This window comes from Gambusia affinis, linkage group LG08 (genome assembly GCF_019740435.1).
Source record: "Gambusia affinis linkage group LG08, SWU_Gaff_1.0, whole genome shotgun sequence".
Classification (NCBI taxonomy): domain Eukaryota; kingdom Metazoa; phylum Chordata; class Actinopteri; order Cyprinodontiformes; family Poeciliidae; genus Gambusia; species Gambusia affinis.
In genome coordinates, this window is record NC_057875.1 from 25,537,819 (window position 1) to 25,560,233 (window position 22,415).

At 40.6% G+C, this 22,415-nt stretch overlaps 1 protein-coding gene and 1 non-coding gene across 11 annotated transcripts in view; both read left to right on the forward strand.

Moving 5' to 3' along the window:
- Positions 1 to 22,415, forward strand: part of plekha7a (pleckstrin homology domain containing, family A member 7a) — a 159,277-nt gene that overhangs the window by 47,742 nt on the left and 89,120 nt on the right. Inside the window, exon 1 of one of the 10 annotated variants that reach the window (XM_044125301.1) lies at positions 7,802 to 8,610. The exons of the other annotated variants lie outside the window; for them this stretch is intronic. Within the exon in view, the coding sequence (XP_043981236.1) occupies positions 8,540 to 8,610 (71 nt within the window). The 5' untranslated portion in view covers positions 7,802 to 8,539. Of the gene's footprint in view, positions 1 to 7,801; positions 8,611 to 22,415 lie in introns of those variants that run through there. 10 annotated transcript variants of the gene reach the window in all.
- On the forward strand, positions 835 to 940 carry LOC122836367. The gene has a single exon (XR_006371513.1). It is a non-coding gene; the product is annotated as a U6 spliceosomal RNA (small nuclear RNA).

Consider the following 22,415-nt stretch of genomic DNA (forward strand, 5'->3'; position numbering starts at 1 on the left):
CTCCAATGCCTCAAGGCTGTGCTGAGTGATTCTGCTGTCTGCGTGTCAAACCGTGTAGGAGGAATTTGCTAAGATACATGTGTAAAATAGACAAAATTGGTGCTTTGATCCAAAACGACCGACTTCCTGTGTCGTTTGGTCCATGGCTCCAGGAGACACTTTTGAAGCTTCTGACAAGCTACACATATGTCCCAAATGTTGTTATTCCCATTCTCATTATTCTCATTCTAGTGCTAGCTGCTGTCATCGGTATTTTAGCTACTTTTAGCATTTATATAAGGTTTTTCACTCTACGTGTAGTGTGTTACTGTAATTTAACATGCTAATCCTAGCTGCTTCATTGGTAACTTAGCTAGCTTTAGCTTTTAGCTCATTTTAGCTTTTATATAGATTTTTACATAGGTTTTTTTTCTCTACATGGAGTATGTTACTCTAATCTTACATCCTAGTGCAAAGCTAGATGTTAGATGCCCCCTATAGGTCACTAATAAGAACTGCAGGGTTACTTTGCCTGCCATGTGCTGTCAGATCTCTGGTTCTTGTGAATTCAGCTGGCTGTCCACTGTCCTTTGTGATGTAATGGAATCCATGATTACCCATCATGCATCTGTGCATAAAACAGTCCAGGTCACAAGAATGAACAACACATTTGTGGACAGTTTAGGTTCATTTTTAAAGTACTCATGTACAGGTAGGAAGTACAAGTTAATTCAGCATCAGATCTTCATGCTTGGAGGCCTTGTTTTGTTTTGTTATAATAGTGAAAGTGAAACCGTCAGTAAGATATAGGTGGGCCAAAGAGGTATAAATACTGCTCTGAGAGAGTGTGCTAGTGTCCTAGTTCGCTAGGACATATACTAAAATTGGAACGATACAGAGAAGATTAGCATGGCCCCTGCGCAAGGATGACACGCAAATTCGTGAAGCGTTCCTCATTTTCTTGAACTTTAAGGCAAGTTAAATTACCGTGCATAAGTTCTGTAACGCGCCTCAATCCGAAAAATATTGAAATTCCGGAGAATAACACAAAGAAAATACAGCATTATATAGACTGTCCCCAAAACAAATTTTTCTAACCAGTAGGCTTTGATATTGCCTTAAGTTTGGGTCCGTAGTGCAGGGGATTTTTGCGCGATGTGGAAATGAGGTTTGATTGTTTTGTAAAGGGAAAATTGTTAAATCCTGACAGACTGTTTACTGCCTGTAAGGTGGATGAAATAAAGGCGCGAAAGTCTCCCCTCCACAAAGAGCCCTGTGTCCGATTCCTCTCCTGCACCGAACACACCTCACTTTCACGAAAAGAAACACAACACAGAGCCCATAGGGTGTCTTCCACCAGCTGCAGGTCTGAAGAGGGAGAGCCTGGGTTATCCATCCATCCATCCATTTTCTTACACCCTTCGTCCCAAATGGGGTCGGGAGGGTTGCTGGTGCCTATCTCCAGCTGCGTCCCGGGCGAGAGGCTGGGTACACCCTGGACAGGTCACCAGTCTGTCGCAGGAGCCTGGGTTACATAAATGAAATGCTCCTTAAATTTCCAGTGCTGGAAGGTTGTCATTTTTGATGCGCTGCTTGAGCTGAAATGGAACCGTCCGCTCGCTTGCTGTTCCTCCAGGAGGCTCGAAATGCACAGGATGGAACATCAGAGTGGGATTGCTGATCACCAATGTTTGAAGCTGTGCTCCTGGATATTGCACTAAACATTTGGCGCAGCCACAACTTTTGAAATTATCTTGGGGCACTCTTGAGAAAAATCTCAAAATAATATCATTGGGCTCTTTAGAGGTTCACAATGGTCATACATATCTACTGTGGTGCAAATTGAATGAAGCCTGTGTGACTGAGAGCCAACCGCATGCCATCGACGAGGGATTGAAATTCCCTATTCTGCCACTCCCAACAGGCAGTGTTAATTTAACATTCATTATCATGTTATGAATAAAACAATAAATGTAAGACATTTAGGAGAAAAAATGGTGAGTATTTTTTGAGAGGGGATGGAACTAACTCCAGTTGACCAGGTGAATGTAATGAGGGCTGGCTGGTATGTAATAAGACATAGAAAGTCTGATGTGACCTTGTATGTTGACGTTATTGCACCTTGATGTTCTTTGGCAAATGGTCAGATTTTGAGGGTTGATCCAACATTGCGGATCAAAGCACGCAATAGTACGTGATTTAGCCACGCCCACACCCCCCACCAAAACCAGTCAGTGTCTAAAACCCAGTCAAACCAACATGTCTTCTTTCTCTGGCAACAGTTTCATGTTGATTAGGTCAAAAGGATCAGATAGAGACTTTTCACAGTAAAACATGACTCTTCCTGTCCTCAGTGGGTGTGGCTTAAGTGTTGTCATTGTTTGATCATTGGCTATTGTAGGACACCCGATTATGATTAATCACTGAAGGTTTGGAGTCTCAGTGAGTTTTTGTGTAGGAGATAAAACAGTTTCATATTTCATGGCGATTTGTCCATCTTCAAGGCCTGGCCACGCCCTGCGCATGCTGATAACTTTGATTAGGCCATGCCTTATGAACAAACTGACCATGTTTGAAACCGATTGATAAAAATTTGTAGCAGGAATATGATGAAATGCAGAGGCTGTAAAAGTCCAAAACGGGGTTCAAGTTGGAACTTGTTCGGTGTGGCATGGATGCGAGATACTTCTATTTAGGGCTTGTGGAGTTCTACAAGTGTAGCAAATTTCATGCCTCTACAATAAATAAAGGTCAATACAAATAATATTTAGAAAGTTGCCCTGGAGCTGTTCTGTCGCAATTTTGTGACGACTGTAAAATACGTAATTTACACGCAGATCTGACACGTCTGCCAAGTTTGGTGAGTTTTCAGATATGTTAATGTAACCCGGGTGTAAATTTTGACTTCCATTTCCCCCATTATCCAGTTTTCTGAACTCCCTGTTATTTTAAATCTCGCGATACCGCTGATGTAATACCAGCGATTCTCGCGAGATTGTCCATAGCCAATCGCTGTTGGGCTCTGTATCACATGTACCAACACCGCCCATTCGGCTAGGTATATTAGTTGGAGCAGGGAAGAGTAAGATTAGGACGCGCTGGGAGGAGCAGAGCTGCAGGTTAGTTGAGCACAGTCATTAATCAATTTTCAAATCTGTGTGATGCTCACACAATCTACTAAACCATAGGAGCCGACTACATGTACCCAGAAGGAGGTGGGGAAAAAAGCCCATTGTGTGGGTGGAAACTGTCCACTGTAAAAGTGTGGAATCGGTGAGTCTCTGTCGTGACTTAGCATTAGCCCATATCAGTTGGTTGTGTAGCTACTAAATTACTGACGGTAACCCAATTGAGTAGCAATAAGGTGTCTTAAATTATTTATTTGAGCACTTGTTTAGATAGTTTTCATGTTAAGAAATTTACATGATATTTATTGGATGTAACTTGTATGGAATTTTATATTTATGAAAATGCATATTGACTGTTTTAGAATTATTTATAGTGCAATGAGTGCTATGTGATGAATTTGTGTGCACACTAGAAGGATGGCGAGCTAGAACGTCTGGAAGGAAAGACTGCACTTTGTGCTGAAGAACTTCTGCTTCTCCTGCCTGGTGGTAGGAGGCTCTTGCAGCGAACGAACAATTTTAACTTCCATTGTGATCTGACTTTTTTGTCACTACGGACCTGCACCAAGTACGTCAACAACAGTTGATTGGGACCTCTAACCAACCCCAGCTGGGGTAGATGAACTAAAGGGTGGAGGTTCATTGGAACTGTGGAACGGATGATTATTGTTTTCTTTAGTTATTGTTTTGTTTTCTTTTCTTTTCCTTTATTTTTGTGCATTTCTTTTGCTATGGCAAATCAGATCTTGTAAATATGTATAAATACCCACAATATAAATTCAAGACACCTGCAACTTGCAAAATTTCTACTGTCTCCTCCTTCATGAGTCGATCCTATTCTCAGAATTTCTAAACCTAACTCATTGATCTTGGTTACTACCCATTTGCATTTATTGAGAAAAGTATTACCTTTCATTAATATGCTACATTAAGGCTTTCAAAAAACTAATTTGTTTGACAGAAGCATCATAAAAATAAACACTATGATCACAATAAGCCTTCGCAGAGCTTTCACTGCACAGGCCTAATTAAAACTATGTTTTTATGGATTTGCAGAGATCTGGGCTCAGCTGTGACCTTGACCACAGGGATGAGCCAGACTAGGTGTGTTTTCAGGTTGTATTTGTTGCATTTAAAACCAGTGGCGATGGGGGGATGTAGAATGAGGGGTGGTTAAGTCTGTAAAACCCAGATAAGCTGAACCACAGGCCCAGTGGCACTCCTGCCATCACACACCCACTGACAGAACGATTCAACACAGCCTGTCACACGTCTGCGAGGCGGCACCTCCCGCATCTCCGCTCAAGGCTGTGGTGAACGTTTGACGATTTTTGTGCTGCATTCTTGTGTTCAGGTGAGGCGTCGGTGCTTCGTCGTCTGCGTGTGTGCGAGCGTGTTTATGCCAGAACAATGTCCCTTTAAGTTTTCATCCGTCTCTGTCTGCTTTGCTGAAAATGTGGAGCACGCGGCTTGTGTTTGAGTGCGTGTGCGGGGGCGGATGGCGTCCACCTGCCTCTTCAAACAGGGATAACAAACACAGAGAACAGCAGAACGGTGGAGAAAATGCAGCAGCGGGGTCCCCTGTGTTTTCCCTCCCTGATAAAATTGGGCCGGAATGAAATTTTAGAGCGAAAACAAACAGGCCCACCGCCTCGTTTTCTTCCACCCCTCCCAAACCCTCTTCTCTTCTCCTTTTCTTCCCTCCCTCCCTTGCTTCCTTCCTTCTTCCCTGCTATTAGCTCCACCCTGCTTTCATATCTTTTGTTTCCCTTCCTCCTTCTGGACTCTCACCTCAGGAAAAACACATGTTGCTGGAGTTTAGTTAGATCACAAATGATGATTGAAAATAGAGCTATTTGAGTACAACTAAATTGAAATAACATCAGCATGCCACACCTAACAACCATGAAGACACACTTTTTTAGTATTTATCTTTTGTAGATTGATTAGACTTGTTCCTCATGGTGTGATTTCTCTCTTACTTTCTGTTGTATTTTTTAAAAAGTAAACGTTAAATCCAGCATAGCAAAAGCTCTGTTCTTTTTAGAAGAAATTTTTTTTACACCTTTTCTGAATGGAAAGCTAGTTTAGTTGCAAATGAATGCCACAGGCCTTCACATTAACCATTAAGCTACAGGGATTAATCTTCACACAGGATAGTGATGCAAGACAGGGGTAAGTGTGTGAAAACACAGTGCAAGATTTGAAGGATCAGTGAGAATTCACGCTGTTCGGGAAAATGCCACGTCTTTTTTTGCATGCATTTCGTTAGTTGTGCTTCTTTACGGGTTAAAAACTTTCACGTCGTTAGGGAGAATCTCATCTACTTTGGTCACAACGAAAAGTTTGTAATCAAAAAGTGGTGACTATGTGGTTATATTACTTTAACATCAATATAGTGTATCAACAACAACGACTGGCACCCCAGTAAAATGTTTCAACACCAACAAGAACGTATTGTAGAAGCATTATCTCAGAATTTGGTCATAATATATATGCATTTTCATTCTAGTTTAATTTGATCTTGTTGTGACTTTTTGTTTGTCTCATTCAGTTGCTCCAGCGTTTAGTTCGCCCCAGCCTTTCTATCCAGCAGTGCTTGTATTCTACATGCAGACTCCATTGTTTAATAGTCAGTGGCTTATTTGTTCTCATATCAATTATTGTTGCCTGTAATTCTCTGTAATCCTCACTTGATTAAGCTTTATAACGTTGCACATTAAAATAAGTAACTAATGTATGATTCATGCTGATATCGTATTGGATAAATGTCGGTATGGCAAATACTGAAAGATATTGGTATCGTACTGGAAGCGAAATAGTTGTTTGGTGACACCTCTTTAGTCACCAGTCTTCTGAAAATAAAAATCCATCGGTCAGAATTGTCCACATAGAGCCTGACCAGTTCATCTTTGATAGAAATGATCCAAAACATACAGCCACTGTAGCAAAGTGTGGCAACGAGGGACACCTCGGGGTCACCACGTCTCTATGGCAACCATTTATGTGAGGCTTTGGTTCACCTCTCTATCAGAGCTGCCAATAATTGTACTCACTGCTGTATCTTTTACTGCTCTTACCTGCGATACTGGACTCATCTTTGCTGCCGTGTAACATGTTTTTCCCAGAGCACAGAAGGGAATTATAACTGCAAGAATATGGAAGAATTTTCCTGCCATAATCCAAAAGCACACATTTTCAGTCTGAAAACAGGTTTTCATGTCTTTTAATACTTACCCCTAACCTTGACACACTATGTTTAGGAAACATTTATGTTATGATTGTGAAAAAAGTTTGCTTGACTGGAAAAAAAAGTCTTTCATTTAGAGAGATTGAAGTTGGCCAATAGTTGTCCTTTGTCCAGAGGGTTGGTGTGACCTTTGGTGACCCATCTTTAGAGGTGTAAGAACTTGAGAATGGGAACCAGTGCTGCTGTCAGCATACATGTGAGTTTTTCAAACTTACCCATTTAGAAATGTGGGGGGAAAAAGCCGTTCACTGACCTCGGTGAGAAACACCAATGACAACATGCTTTCAACCAGAGAGCCGTGTTTACCGGTATCTGTTACTCAGAACCATGACTGGACAAGTCAATTTTGTAAATTAAATTACACAGAATTTTAACTGTAATGTTTTTGAATACACTTTTCTCAACCAGTCACAGCAACACTTAGTCGCTAGTTGGTAAAATCCCAAAAAGTTCAAAATACATATGATGTCTACAGTGACCCCAAAACATTCTTAGGAGATTGTTTTTAAAGCCACATTTGCCTTTTGGGCAATTTGACTTAATTGATTAATAAATTAGTCTGCAAATCGTTTGCGTATCCGGATGTCAAAGGAAATCTATTTTTACTAAGTCACATCAGCACTTTGCAATGTTTGTGTGCCTGCCATAAATTACACAATTACCTCACAGCTGAAATTTCTGAAAGACTTGCAACATTTTAAAATGACTTATGTTCCCTGATAGAAAAGTTAAGAATCTTGGTAGATCCACTCTCCTGCTGCCATATTCTGCCTTTCCCTCCTTTTCTACTAGACATGGATGTCTTGTACCAAAGGATGTTGTGATGTGTAAAGCCGTGTGTTTTCATGCAGCAAACAAGCCTTTTAGCAGTCAGTTGGAAGGAGGCACTAAATTAACCCTAATTTATTTTCTCTCTTACTAGTTGGTCAGCTTGAGGCCAGATGATTTGGTTGTATTTAGACGCCAGTCCTCTTGATTAAATTAAGAATAGATTGCGATTCGGTGTGAAAACCAAGCCGTGAAATGGCTAATAAAGCGTCAACCCTGGAGAGCAACTGAGCATCATTGAAATTCTGTTTTCCAAAATGCCAAAAGGCACACCGGCAGCAAAGCTCAATTTAGATCTCAAGAATCGGACAGAACTGTTTCTTTTTTAGGGAGCACAAAGGAAGCTATTCAGGCTAGTGTGTTCAATTAGGTCTTCAATTATTCATCGTTTACATAGCATTACATTCTCACACCAACACACACACACCCACCCACGCGCACCCCTTCTCCTCCTCCCTGCGGTGTGTATCCTGCTAAATGAGTATTTCGCGGGAAGGAGAAGGCAGCTCCACTCCGGGAACCTCTTCCTCTCTCTCTCTCTGTCGCTCTCTCTCTTGGTAGATTCACTCTCCCGCTGCCATATCCTGCCTTTCTCTCCTTCTCTCTTCCTTTCTGTTGTGGCGCTCAGTCGATCAGTTGCGTGCACCGCTGCCGCTTCATGAAGCTGGAGAGCCGGCGAGGATCCTGTAATTTGGAGAATAAACACTCGTGACAGCAGGCAGCTGTCTCAGAGGGACGCTGCGGCGCTGGATTTTTACCCACTCATATCTGCGAGAGACGTACGGCGACACCTGGGAAGTTTAGAGAGCTAATACCTCTGGCATGAACTGCTTCTAATTGGTGTCAGAGACTATTATACCAACTCTGATTTGCCTTGAAGTCTGTCGGACGGAGAGTTACACCTGTGAGGCTGAAAACACCTGGCGGTTTGTTTTGAATCACTGAGACGTATGGCGATGACACATGCTTCATCGCATGGTCTGAGAGGCGTCCGCTATCCTGACTGCACCTGAAAGGAAGGGGAAAATAACTGGTTTGAGGCAGGGCGAAGGGAGTAACCTGTGATTTCCTACTCCACCTTACTCTGCTGAGCAAGACGAGCCGTTTCCAGGTGTTCAGACCTGACTCACCGTACGTCATCTCAGCCCTCGGATCACTCTCTTGCCTCATCGCGTCCGCCGTTCCAACCCTCTCACTCTCTTCCCATGGAGCCGCTCGAAACGCGCAACAAGCGGCGCCAATTTACGTGCCTCCGAGCCGCCTGAGTCGCATTACACCCGCCGGCACTAGAAACGGAGAGCGGTGAGAAACGTCCTGAGCACTTGGAAGCTGTGGTTGAACCAAGAGAAGCATCATGTGGAATCAGTCCAGCTACTGTAACCACATACCTCATCCTGGATACCCCTTTTACCATGCTCCATGCAGGTACAGTGGCACTACTGTCATTTAGTCTCCGCTTCACTGATTTGTTTTGCAGTTTAAGTAAGCCGTGAAGTCTTAAAGGGTCTCTGTTTGGGAAAGACTAAACGTTTTGGTGTTTTTCTGTTTCTGCGTGGAAAGTTCTGGCTGCTGTTGAGTTTTGTGAGCTTAATGGTTCAGTGCATTTCTTTTTTGCAAATAAAGGTGAAAAGGATTTCCGTGTTTCCCAAAGAGGTTTGCGACCAAACAGGATTTTCTAGGATTCTTTTTTTGTCTAACAAAACCATAAAAACCGGTTTGGCCTGTTGAGGATGGTAGTAGTCGATGTGGTTTGTTGGGCTGTGGGAGGTGGTGCAGGTTCACGAGTATATAGGTTATTATGCCAGCCTGGATCACTCCTTAAACAGGCTCTGTTGAGCCCCTTGAAAGCAGGTTATTAAATTATAACCAGTCACATCCTGCAGGATAAAAAAAAAATAGATGAGTGATCTGTTTCTGTTTTACTCCTCACACACACACACACAGAGTTCCGGCTGCCAGAATAACATCAATACATTCATCACTTGGTTTCGGATGTGATCTCAAATGAACATCATCAATTCTGATTCCCCGAGGGGGAGAGCAGACCTCCGCCCATGCTGGTGTTTCTGTCGGACACGGTAATAGCCTCTAACCTCTGAAGGTGGCAGCGGCTCAGTCACCAGAATACTAATTCACAGTCACTAGTTGTGTCTGACCATTCCTGAGTGTTGGAGATTATTGTGAACAGCTTTTTAAGAAGAAAGGAGGAAAAAATTGAACTATTTATTGCGAGGGGTGGTGCCAGTCTCTAGTGGTCATTGGGCAAGAGGCAAGATGCCCTCTGGACAGATTGCTAGGTCATTACAGGGCAGCATAGAGACAGACAATCATTCTGAAGGCCCATGTAGAGAGTCCAATTACGGTTTTAGACTGGAAGTTGGAGTACCTGGTGAGAAACCTGCATTCACAAGGAGAACACCTCAACCCCATGCAGAAAGACTCTATCTCATCATTTGCAAATTTCGTGCAGACTTGCAAGTTTCACCTATCATCGCAACTTTTCCGCAAATCAAACCAATTACTCCAACATTTTCTCACCAATCGCTGCAACTTTGCTCTCTTCTTATTTCTTGAAAGGTAAGCCTGCAAGACGAAGCATGTGTGACACTAAGTGGTAACATTTACCTCTTTTTTTGGGAAAACTATTTTGATATGTTCTCACAGTATGAGATTTGCTTATACCGTGTATACAGTATTTCTGGGACATGTTCCCTGCACTGTTTTCTGCCGGGTAAGTTGAGTAAAGCTGCTGTATGTAGATATTGTCAGCTGAATGATGACTAGTTAATCCATTTTCATTATATCATTTTAATGTTGTTAACAAGAATACTGATGTTATCTATTTTACATCTCTCCCTAGTTCGTTAATGCCTGGAATAAACCCAATACTCTTTAATTTCTGTGGTCACTCGCTGGGTTTCCATTACAGATGTGTACAAAACATTCTTGATATTTGGAAAATGTAAAAAAAAAAAAAGAAGGAATTTTACACTTACGGTGTTTACATTGAATAAGAAATGCGATTAAAATCACACGTGAAGAAGTTTGTTCACATGATAAGTCATTAAAAAAACAAGCTGTTCTGTCATCCTCCTACCGCTTCCTGTTCTCTTTTTTGTTGTTTTTGCCAGTAGTAACATCTGGTTGTTAACATTAACTGTGAAAAAAGTGTTTCCATTGCAATTCTGTGAAATACACTAATTTTGATGCAGCCGAAAAACCAGCTCAACCTTGGGCAAAAACCTTTTTCCCCCCAAAATTGCCTTGTTTCCATAAAGTAAATTTGTTTTCATAATTCCTGTCACTTTTGCTTTGCACATGTTTAAATTAAATCTATATTGTCACAGTAGAAAGAGCAAAGAGTCGGGGAGAAGACATTAGACCAGAGGACGATGATGATGTAGGGTCTTCTCAGGTAGCTTCACGAGAAAAAGAGAAGGAAAGGATAGGATCTGTACAGCAATTTTAACCTTTTTTGTTTTGTAAAATAAAGCTTAAAAAATTCTGCAACTTTGAGAGAAAGTTGTAATTTTAGGCTACAACAATCACTAAAAAAAAAAACAACAACCAAAAAACATGACAGATGTGCCTCTGCTTGTAATTATTGCGCATTTGTAGATGTTCACCATCTGCACCTGCAGGGCGGCGGGTTGAGGAGGGGGATGAGTGAGTCATGCTCTAGACCACTGGGCAGGTCAGCGACTCTTCAGCTCGTACACAGAGAGAAAGTAGACAGGAATCCAGGAAACAGCCCCAAGCCTCATATCAAGCTAACCACAGCTATTCACTCCCCCTTCTCTCCCTGACTCAGACTCTGAATGCTCCACTTGTAGCCCGATCACTCCGTGAATTCAACGAAAATTTGACATTTAGCTTCATGGAGCCTTCATACCAGCGCGTGTTAACTACGAGGTAAACAAACCGAACACCTGTAGGGGATGAGCCACCAACCTTTGTTCTTGTCTTCTTAAACGGACAGTCTGAAATCTTAGAGTGATGATTTCTGGTACAAAGAGAATCCCGTCGAGAATCGAAAGATGAACCCAAATCATTTTGAAATAAGCCAGCCTGAAAGGGTCATTAACAGGTTTTGAGGTGAGGTCCTGTGAAGTAATATTTTACTTCTTACCTGTAACTGAACTGTAGATGTTATATCTGTTCTCAAGACAGTAAAACAGACAATCAGAGATGCCCTCTTGTTTTGGCTGGATTTTGCAAATTTAAATCCCCCTAACTGAAAATATGAACTCATTTCTGGTACTTGTTGCAACGTGCTATCTAAAATAACTCTTGACATTATTAGGAAATTTGAGAAAGCATTGCATATATTTCTGTTCATAAATCGCCTATCTTGAATTTCTGGTTTAATCAAAGCACATTTTATTTTGTTTTTGTAAGAACGTTGTTAATACCAGTTAATCCCTTTCTTCTCTTAAATTTGAGCGGCAGGACTTTCTGTTTTTTATCAAGTCTAAAGGTGTTCCAAAGTAATTAAAAATCCCATCATAATGAACGAGGTGCAGTTAGTCCAGTAAATGAACAAAAAGTTAGTTTCTGAGTAAACAGAACAGGAAGTGTTTTTATTCTTCGAAGCCAGAAGGACCTCTGTAACGATGCTGCTAGCTTAACAGTGGGAGAAGATCTTATTTATTTTCCAAAATGTTACTGGTTGATAATCATGTGGAAGGAAAACATTTACAGCACATTACCAGAGTTACAGTCTGTACCTTACATGCTGTTGGGCTTTTAAAGAAAAAGATAAAGACGAGTCTTAGACCACGAGTCTGAGTCGACTCTTCAGAGCGGAGTTGTTCAGACCTTTATCTACAAAATCAGAACTGGTCCAATTGAAAGCAGTTGTGGGCCACAGAAATCCATTTTAAAAACAAAATAAAATGTAAAAACACTTAAATATGAATTCCTTGTGCCAAAAAAGATGATTTCACCTGACACTGCCCCTGTAAGCCAAAGGTTCATGTCTCTGAAGCACAACTATCTGTTTTTGTGAATGGAGTTTTGTGCAAGTGAGAGTTTGAAACTCTTGTCACCATTTTTTGGAAAACAGTGAAAAAAACCTATGAGGTTTAATAAGTTTAATATTTTCCCCAGTCAGAAAGAGAGAGCCCCTCTCTGATTTGCTGTTACTCTCCCACCACTCTGAGGACTTCTTCACTTTTCTTTGACGCATGGTGTCTTTCTACTACAGATCAAACACAATAACTTCATAGAGCCTCATTTCAAAACCTCAGAATTATCCCTTGAAAGTGGCTTGTTGGATAGTAATTTTTTCCCTCCTTATTTTGATTTTTAATTAGTCCAGCTCACCGGGGGAATCTCTTCACTTTCAAATGCCTTTTTACACCAGAAAACCAGCGTCTGAGTAAAGCATTAACATTCTCACCTTTCCTTCTGACAAAGAAAAGCCTATTTTAGCCTCCAGTTAATGTTTAAGGGAACATTTTATGGACTGCAAGAGAGTCCACTGGAATGAAGGAAGGTCTGATAAGAACTTTGTTTGCTGTCTTTTTCATTTTTCACACCAATAAATTTCTAGCACTTTCCAAGTTTGCAGACATGATCTTTGCACACATCTTTGACTAATAATCCATAAACACGAGGCAGTAACATTACGAAACGAGAACGGCGTTGCCCAATCTCAGTAAAAGTTTACTGATCCCTCACTGAGTCCACTTCGATTAATGATTGGCTCACCTGTCAACAAGCTCACCGCCAAACATCGCCAGGCTCCTCCCCCCGCTCCGCCGCCGTCGCCGTCGTCTTATCCAGCGTGTTTCAATTCAGACGACAAGGTGCTCATTCGCCGTTTGAGAAATCCCTCAGCCAGACTTTGTTGTTTGGTCCGCTAATCCATCATAAGCCAGCGGCGTTCAGTCAACCGTGGAGGCTTGAGGTGAGCTCCGCGGCTTAATGAGGGCCGGCACGTGCGCATGTTGCCGTGTGTGTTTGCCTCGGCGTGTCGATGGTGTTTGTGTGTTTTCGGGTGTCGGTTTACGTTTCCCTCGGGTCGTCACGCCTGCCACGTTGGACCCGCGGAGGAAAGTGGTCGATGAGCAGCAGACTTGGTTCAAGAAGTTTACAGAGAAGTGTTTTGTCCGAGGTAAATAATGTTGGCAGATAGTAGGAAAGACGCACTAGACGGGACGTGACAACAGCTCTGCTTCTGCAGATATAACAAGATGTCTGCATATAAGAATGTTATACTGCCGTGTTTATATATGGGCGTGTGTGTGTGTTTTGGTGGGTTTGTGTTTAGCAGCTTCACAGCAGCTCAGAGATGTAAATGGATTTAGGTTGGTGGCCCAGCAGGAGGTAAACGAAGCAGCTTGTTTGAACATCTTTACTTCAGCACTCAACATGAACACGGAAAGAAAAACATCTATGTGTTTCGCTCCATTCACTGCTTCACCTTCTGTTGTATTAAAAACCAGGGAGGCACCGATCCACTTTTTTCCACCTCTGATATCTGATGTTTAGTATCAGCTGATACTGATCCGATACAGGAAAACAGCTGAAACTTAAAATGTTCCTTTTATTAAAATGCAGTCATAAGTCTGAATTACAAATTTATCTGATAATTATGCACCAGTACAGCCCACTGAAATACACCAATAGCTTCACAAGTTTAGTCAAAGTTGTAAAAACAACTTTAATTTGTTCCTTCGGTGCAGTTAGGAGTAGAACAGCCAATGTAGAATAAATAATATACAAACTGACAAAAACAGTATTTTGACTACTTTGGTCAAACATGTTAAAAATAAATTGCAACAAAACTTCTTTCTAATGGTTCAGAAAGTGCAATTAGAAAATTTAAATATAATGTGAAATAAATAAGAAATCATGATGTCGCTCAGAGCACAAAGCATAGAATTAGACTGAATAGATCTGCCTTTATGGATCAGGCACATCGTTAACTGTACCCAACCTAGAATGTTTTCCAATATCAATACAGATATTGATATCAGATTGGTGCATCTGTAATTAAAACTACATTTTATTGGGGTATTGCGTATTGTACAAACACAAAGTTGAGCAGGTTGAAAGAAAGGAATGTGTCGTTTTTTTAGTTTTTTACATAATAAAATCTAAAATCCAACCCATGTGGGTTTGTATTCAATGTGTTGCCTTAAGTCGGAGTTGTCAAACTCATTATCGTTTTGAACCAAATCATTGAGATCAAATCAAGATCACTAATGTCTTGATTGTGGCAGAACGAATCGATTATCCTAAACTAACCTGTTAACGGTCTGTGAAAACATTATTCAGTAGCTGTCTCTGCAACTACTTCTTGAAATGAAGTAATATCGAACATCTTTACACGTGGATTTCATTTGGCGGTACACAGGTAGAAACAGCTTTGATTTGAATAATAAAATAATATTTTAAAACACAACTATTAACTATCAACTATTGTTAAAAGTTCTGTTTGTGTCCTGCCACAATCCAGAAGGCCAAATTAATACTAATGTCTTGTTTAAAGGTTGACACTGTGTGTGTTTGTTGGCCGTCCTCTCCGGTGGGATCCGGCTGCTCTCTCCTCTAGAGTGTTGACATTCGGCTCCGACTGGACGTTTGCCGATACTGACACTTTGACAGAGCGAGCCTCCCTGGCTCCCCCCTCCGCCCGTGGATTTCTCGTGCCACAAAGTGTCAGGCTTTCACAGCAGCGTCTCGTGGGTTCGACTGAAGAGTAGAGCTGCAGTTGTTTTTGAAATTGTGGTTTTTCTGTGTGGTGGGAGTGATGTGGCAAAAGAACCGCTGATGGCAACTATATATATGTCACAACACGGGCAGAAAGTATATGAAAGGGCAATTATGCTCGATTCTGTGAGAGGAAGAGATAAAAGTCACAGTAGTAATGGAAGAAAACCAAGAGGAACTGATCAGGCTTTGTTTTTTTGTTTTTTTTTATCCTTTCAGCTTCTCTTGTCGTTCATGAATTTTCTTTCTAATGGCTATAAAACATGCTGACTTAGTGGTGTTGCTTTAAAAGAGCTAGTCAGTGTAACAAACCTTGACGATAGAAGACAAACAAAATTGTTACAGATTCTTTTGATAGAGGAAGTAGTTTTAAATACTACAGAAATGTATTATTTCTATTTTTTTATTTAGGAATAAGTTATTTCCTATTTCCTAAGATATGTACTTAAAGCTGCCACTCGGATTCTTACCTTGTCTAAGTTTACATATCTCAAGATAGATCTTAAATATGTCTTAATATGACGACGGAGTATTCGGGCCATACTAAAAAAATTAAATAAAATACAACAAAAATAGTCACATCAAAAAATAATAATAAAATTATGAGAATAAAGTTAAAATAATATGAGAATGAAGTCAGAATATTTCAAAAAAGTCATAATATAATTGGTACAATGTTGTAATATGGCTTTATTTTCATATTATTTTGACTCGTACGAATTTAGTCTTGTAATATTATTGTTATTATTATTTTTTTATTTACTTAGCGAAGCCGTAATCCTGCAGATGAATGCCTCACTTTATCTCATTCATTTTGGGCTTAAAAATAATCGATTGAAGTTAAAAATGAATCAGAATCCAAATGTTTAAATTTAGTTTATACAAATATCATAATCTAACACTTTAACCTCCTAACTTCAGATATTTTGATGTCATTGCCAGTTTACAAAGCCTTTTTGAACTCAGACTGTCAGGAAAAAGCAATGTAATACAATAAATGATAAAAGATCATTAATCCGATATATTTGCAGATGATAAGAGAGAAGGAAAAAAATAGGAAAAAATTTTTTCTTACTCGACAACATCTAATTTCCACCACTGATCAATTTTAAACGGTGAATCAAAAAGTTCACAGCGGTGCTCTTATCTGCGGTGCACAGTTAAAAATGCTTGGTACATAAAATGATGTGGTAATCAAGCATAAATAGACAAACACAATGTTTTTCTAGAATCTTGAAAGCAAACAATTTTTATAGAAACTGAAAGAGGATCAAAGACTTCCTACTGTTGTTTAGAGTATGCTTGTCATGAACTTCAAAGGGAATCTGAAGACTTTTGATCATTAAAGTTTTGCCAATCTCTGGTATTTAGTAACTCTTGGTTTTTCACTGGAAGCAACTACCAGAAATATCCCTTTCAAACCTTAATGTCAACATGGCTGAATCTTGTTCGACCAATAGATTTATTTTTCTGTCAAAATCCAATGGAACTGACTTAGCTTGAGGAGCTAACTAGGTCAGGTCAGAATTGGACGTTCAATGTTAAACAAAGCTGCATTTAAGCTAATTAACTCGTCCTAAATTAACCTAAATTAGACTGTTGTTCAACTCCACATCCTCATTTTACATGATTGCAGTCAACCATTTTGTGTAAATGTCACCCCTTCTTGTAATTCTTGTCTCATTTCAGTCCAATTCATAGGACAACGTCAGTACATGAAACCTGCAACAACATGCTTTGTTTTACGCAGCAAAGGGTTAAGGGTGAAATGTATCACAGGAAGCAGCTGGAGCTAACTCTTTTTATGTGTTTATCACAGTTGCCCAGTTTGGAAAAAGAGAAAGGATTAATGCACTTATGTAGTTAAACAGTTTGTAGAAGGTCAGCATAAATTTACATCTAAAACCTGATGGGAAATCGGTTGGTTGCTGCATGTAATGTAAAACAATGTGGTTTACAGATGGATAAACGGCAGATAAACTACAAAGACTTACACTTTGACTGTGGCTGAGGAAACGCTGGGGGTTTCTGTGTGGGCCTTGGCTCCGAATCAGACACTGCCTTGCAAAATCTCTCACTCCTGTTGAGGTGTTTTCACATCCGAGTTATTCAATCCGCTTTCCCCTTCGGTGCGTGTAGAGGTGAAAACACCAAGCTCACGAGGGTGGGGAACAAAACAGCCGGTTGGAGGATGCGGTCTCTGTACATGTTCACACAAACGCCCGCTAACTTTTTAGTTAGCGGTGCTAGCTAAAAAGTTAGCGGTGCTAACCCTAAAACATCAATCATAAACATTGGTTGTGCTAATGCTGAAGCACTACACCAACACAGCTGTTAGCAGACGCTAATTCTAAAGTGCTAACTTTAATTTGATTTGTATCAGGCCTTGAAAGACTACAACCGTTGAGGACTAATTTAGTTTTGATGTTGTAATTTACATGTTCTATACCGCCCGACAAAACCGTGAACAAGTTTACTTGGGCGGGCTTTTTGAGTTATTTACAGATCTTGAAAGTGTGTATTTTAAGCTTTCCAATGCTTGTAAACTGTCCGGAAATCAAAATAGAAGTTGTTCTTTCTTTGGCAGAAACAAAACTTTTCTTTCAGCTCGAAGAAAGCCCAACAAATAATTACTGTATTTTAGGTGTTAAGAAGCAGTTAATCAGCGCGAGGAGCGGCGCTGCTCACCGCCTCATCACTGTCATCTCACACTATGCAGGGCCAAGCCCCACGCCGGGCAGACATAGATCTGCACACTGATGGCATGCTATGTGTCTTGATAGTGTTTGAAAAGCAAAAGTTCTGCAACTCACCCTGAGAAACTGAAAAATATTCCTTCAGACAAATTCCTCCGATTATATAAGTTCTCCTGGCCTTGTTGTTTCTTTTGAGTGACCCGCTCTTCAGCTAATTATCCATTATTGTTTTTATGCACAATCCTTTGCTAAGCCAACTGTACGCGTTGCACTTTGAGCTCACATCACAGCAAAGAAACGTTACATGCGGTACCTTGCAGCCCATCTGTGTGAGAGACACTGAAATAAAGCAATGTTTTCCTTGCAGTGTGTGTAGTGCCCCCATATTTACACTCATCAGTTTGTTTGCAGCTGACGTGGATCTGGGCCGGGAAAAACCACAAACCCGTACTGCCATTCCTTAGATAGACGTGGAGGATCTTAATGCATCAGCCGCTCCGTTCACCATCTGTTAGTCACTGAAACCTATTGAGCCCGCCAGACTACCAAGTGTCACATTACGCCCCAGCTGGACCCGGCCATGTGGGCAGCGGAGCAGTAATCCCTGCCTAATCTGAGACAGCTTTGTGTGCAATCAAACGAATGCACTGTATATGCATGAGGAGGCAGAAAAAAAAAAAAAAAACATCAAAAAATCTACATGTTATTAGTCTAATCAAGACAAGTGAATGAAATGGAAAAATGAAAATCTCATGCATTTATGCTGGCTTGGGTTCAGGATGTGTTTGTGTGTTTCTTGATGATGCTGAAGGCTGCGCGGAAGGATACGTGTGGCGAAACGTTTATTCGTGCGACTTCGTGAAGTCCGGCGCTGGTATGTTTGACACGCCAGCGAGGCGTAAACGTGCAGCCCGTTGCGGGGGACAACGGCAGAAAGCAGAAAGAAACGGGGCAGCCCCAACAGATTTCCATCGCATGCATTTCACTTCCCACACTGGCAGCAGCAGACAAGAAGAAAGTCTGTCTCGCTCCAGTCTCGGCGGACCGGGCGAGGGAAGTGTGGGCCGCTGCAGAACCGGAGTGACTCTCCTTGGTGTCATTGGGTACACTAGATATGTTTTCTCCTCCTCCTAACAAGATCTAAATTGGTGCTTTTTTTATTTTAAACCAGTGTTTGTGCAGCAGAGGTCTGTGATTTCTAATATTTCATATGTTCAGCTTCTCCTAAAATAGATTCTGGCTTAATGTAAGGAGCAAATTAGAAAAGACAATGAGTAACCAGAGATAAGAGAGAAAGATGAGGGGAGTATTTTTAGGTCCTGAATTTCCCTGCTTGGCTCCATGGGTATTAATAAAAATGAAGTGAATAGCCTAGATGTTCAATAAAAAATATGTGTTTAAGCTTGATTTTGGTTTTTCTGTCTTCTCAAATGTGGTTGTTTTAGCTACATGTGTGTGGAGGCTTGAACCAACAGAACAAGGCCAGACTTGATCAAATGCACAACTAATTTTTCCTTTCTTTCTTTTTTTGAAAGTAAGAAACAATAACTCCAATCTTTCATTGTTTTAGCTGCTGTTGTCCTCACTTACAACTAAACTGCATTACATGTTTCTACACTGTCTTGAAATGTCTGAAAATGTCAATTTAATTTGAGAGACTAAGTATGGAAACTAGCAATAGCAAATACTTGCTTTTTTTTTTTTTGTGCTTTTTTTTCCTAGTATCTGAAAGCAAAAAAGCTCAAAAGCTCTGAGGACATGCGATTATCTCCAAATAGCTCTAAATACATTTGTGAATTCGTGTGTAGCATTGAAAAAAAAATTACCTTTAACTGTTTTGCAAAAATCAGAGAGTGTTGTGATATATAAATCAAGTATCTGCATGAACAAGGAGTTCTTTTGGACTTCAATATAATGAATTAACAGCAGGAACAAAAAATGTATTGTGTAATCTGTATTTAATTTAATTTTCAATTAACAATCTTTTTTTCCTAATGATGTAATTAAGTAAAAATGAGCACAGAAACAAAGTGCTGCACAGCAGAACAACTGAGAGCAGGAGGTTTTTAAATGGGAAATTAACCTTGCAGAACATTTAAGATGCTTAAGAATCCAACTTTTGTCAAAACGTTTATCTCAAGTTATATATATATATATATATATATATATATATATATATATATATATATATAACTAGGGGAAATTAAAGCTTAATTTATCTGTCAGTCTCAGAACCACCACAAGAAAACTGAAAAAGAGAAAGCCTACTTTGTGGTAGGTTAATAGTCTGAACTGTAAACTTCGTAAAACCCAAAATTGATGCCATCTATTGTATGGATTTGGATTGTTCACCCAATAGAGCAAATGATAAAACAATCAAACCCTTGTTTTGAGCCAAGGTAACATTTCTTGAATTATATTTTACGACAGCTTACAAGCTGGAAACCTGAAAACAGCTGAGATACCTGCTGCGACTTTATGGTAAACTTTAGATTTGAATGGTGAAAACAAGCTGAGGAATGTGCTGAGACACAATAATAAACCAGTTAGAAAATAAAAACAGAGAGTCGGCCTAGCTTAAGATGCTGTTGCATCAAAACACGGTCGTCTTTGAAGTCATCCGTCTCACTTATCACGCTCTGCACATTTAACTCGCTGCTACCGAGAATAAGGAGATCAGTGCAAAAGATGCAACAAACTCTGTGACAATTCAGTTCTTCACAGCGAGAGAGGAGATAATGTGTTATGTTCTAACATTAACAGGATGCCTTATGTGCCAGTTTACACTGTTTAATTTGGCTTCACTCATTGATGTTTTAATCAAAGAAATTAGCACATTATCGAAATGAAACAAGAGAGCAAGGGGGCTTTCACTTAGTCCCAGACTGAATCACAGGATCCTGGAACGAATGATCAGGGACCAATGAGATTTTGCTGCACATCAGCTACAGTCATGTTCTCTTACCTGTGTCAAAGGAACAAAACTACACTCATGCTCTCTGAAGTTTGGTGGTTTTTTTCCCATTGGTTTTAAACTTTTCTAAGCCTCAACATAAGTAAGACACTCCTGGCTTTTTGTTCTCAGTTTTTAAAAGTCAGGGTGTCAAAACTTCAAAGTCTTAATATCATTTAATATCATTCACACGTCTTGAATCATAAGACATTTACTAGTTCACCAACCTTCTAACCCTCATTATCGATCATTAGGTATCATTAGGTAATGATGTCAAGGCAGATCCTGGATACTGCAGGGAGATTCTTCAGAGGATGAGGTGAAGCTTTCTACTCCGTTCCTCTGCATTGAAAGAAGTTGAGAGTATCGACGCGTGGTCATGTGGTTTTGTGACGTTCGTTTTCAAACACACCCTTCACAGTTCCCAAGACACAACAAAAACGAGCTCCCATGAAACGAGGATATAGTGATGGACGAGTTGCAACATTTCATTTTACATTCCATGTTATCGGGAAAAATGTACAGAAGATGCTTCGGATCAGAACCAATCAGGGGGAGTTTAGTGTTTTAGTCCAACAGCGCGTTCTTCCTCACAACCTCGGGCGAAATCATCCGCCCAGCTGAAAAATCGGCTTATGGGAGTTAAGTAGCACCGTTCTCTGCATGAGGACACACTCAAAACATTTTGACCAACCACTCGATAGTTTTGGATGGAGAGGGGGTCGAAAAGCTCACCGGTGGGGTTGTGATAAACGGTGATAAACGGACGACGTCAGGCTGAGGATGCAATTTTCATCACGCAACCGCAACGATGAGAACCAGTTTCGGCGCTTTGGCCTGACCATGCAGAGCCCTTTTAGTTGAGCTGGCTCGTCATGTTGTCAGAACGCCTGCTGGACGATCACCCTTTTCTGGGTTTCTGAGACGTTCCCACCGGGAAAATCCAATCCCAACCCAGACCCAGCAGAAGGGATAGTCCAGGTCCTTCTGGCCTGGAAACACCTTCAGATCCTCCTGAATGAGTGGAGGGTGAAGGAATTGTCTAGGTTTCTTTTGGGGGCCTTGTGCCTCCTTGGATAGGCAGAAGACGATAGACAAGCAGACATTTTTTCTGCTTTAGTGTATCTAACCATCAAACAGTGACTTGTTGGCTGTTTGTTCGTTGCAATTTATGCTATTCCAATGCTATGCCAACTTTTGTTTCCCGCAAGTTCTAGTATTTAAAACTTGATTTATTTCGTGAACATTCCTCCACTGCATTAGCAAACTTTCATTTATTGGACCGCCGAGATAATTAATCACTTATTCCTCTTTTCTTTTTGTAGATTTTTAGCACCTATGGTGAAAATTGGACCTCACACTCATGCATATTCTACACGCAATGACACAAACATACCAGAACCTTTCCCTTTTTTCTAAAACTGGCCCGTCAGGATTTCTGTGAAGTGCTCAGAATGTGAATTCAGTGCTGACTTTTTCCATCCATTAGCATGCCAGGCTGTCAGTTTCCGTGCTGACTCCATCTTTCTGACTGAAAACTGCTCTCCTGACATGAACATTCGCTTTTCAAGGGGCCGTTTTTTTCTTCTTCTTTTTTCCCCCCTTCCTATAAATGTTCTAATCTGTTTCCTGTGCAGATTGCCTCTGCTGTTTGGCAATATTTATTGCTACGGACAAAAGCGGGGACTTATCTGAGCCTATTTGAGCCAAAGATGGTCTCATCTTGACATTACCATAGCAACAAAATGTCCCAACTATTCTCTCAGGAGGTAGAGGGTTTGTTTCTGCCTGGTGGCATCACCATTAGCAACAGAGGTGGACGCCGCTCTGTCTGCTGCCTCTGATTGGTTGTGATGGACGTT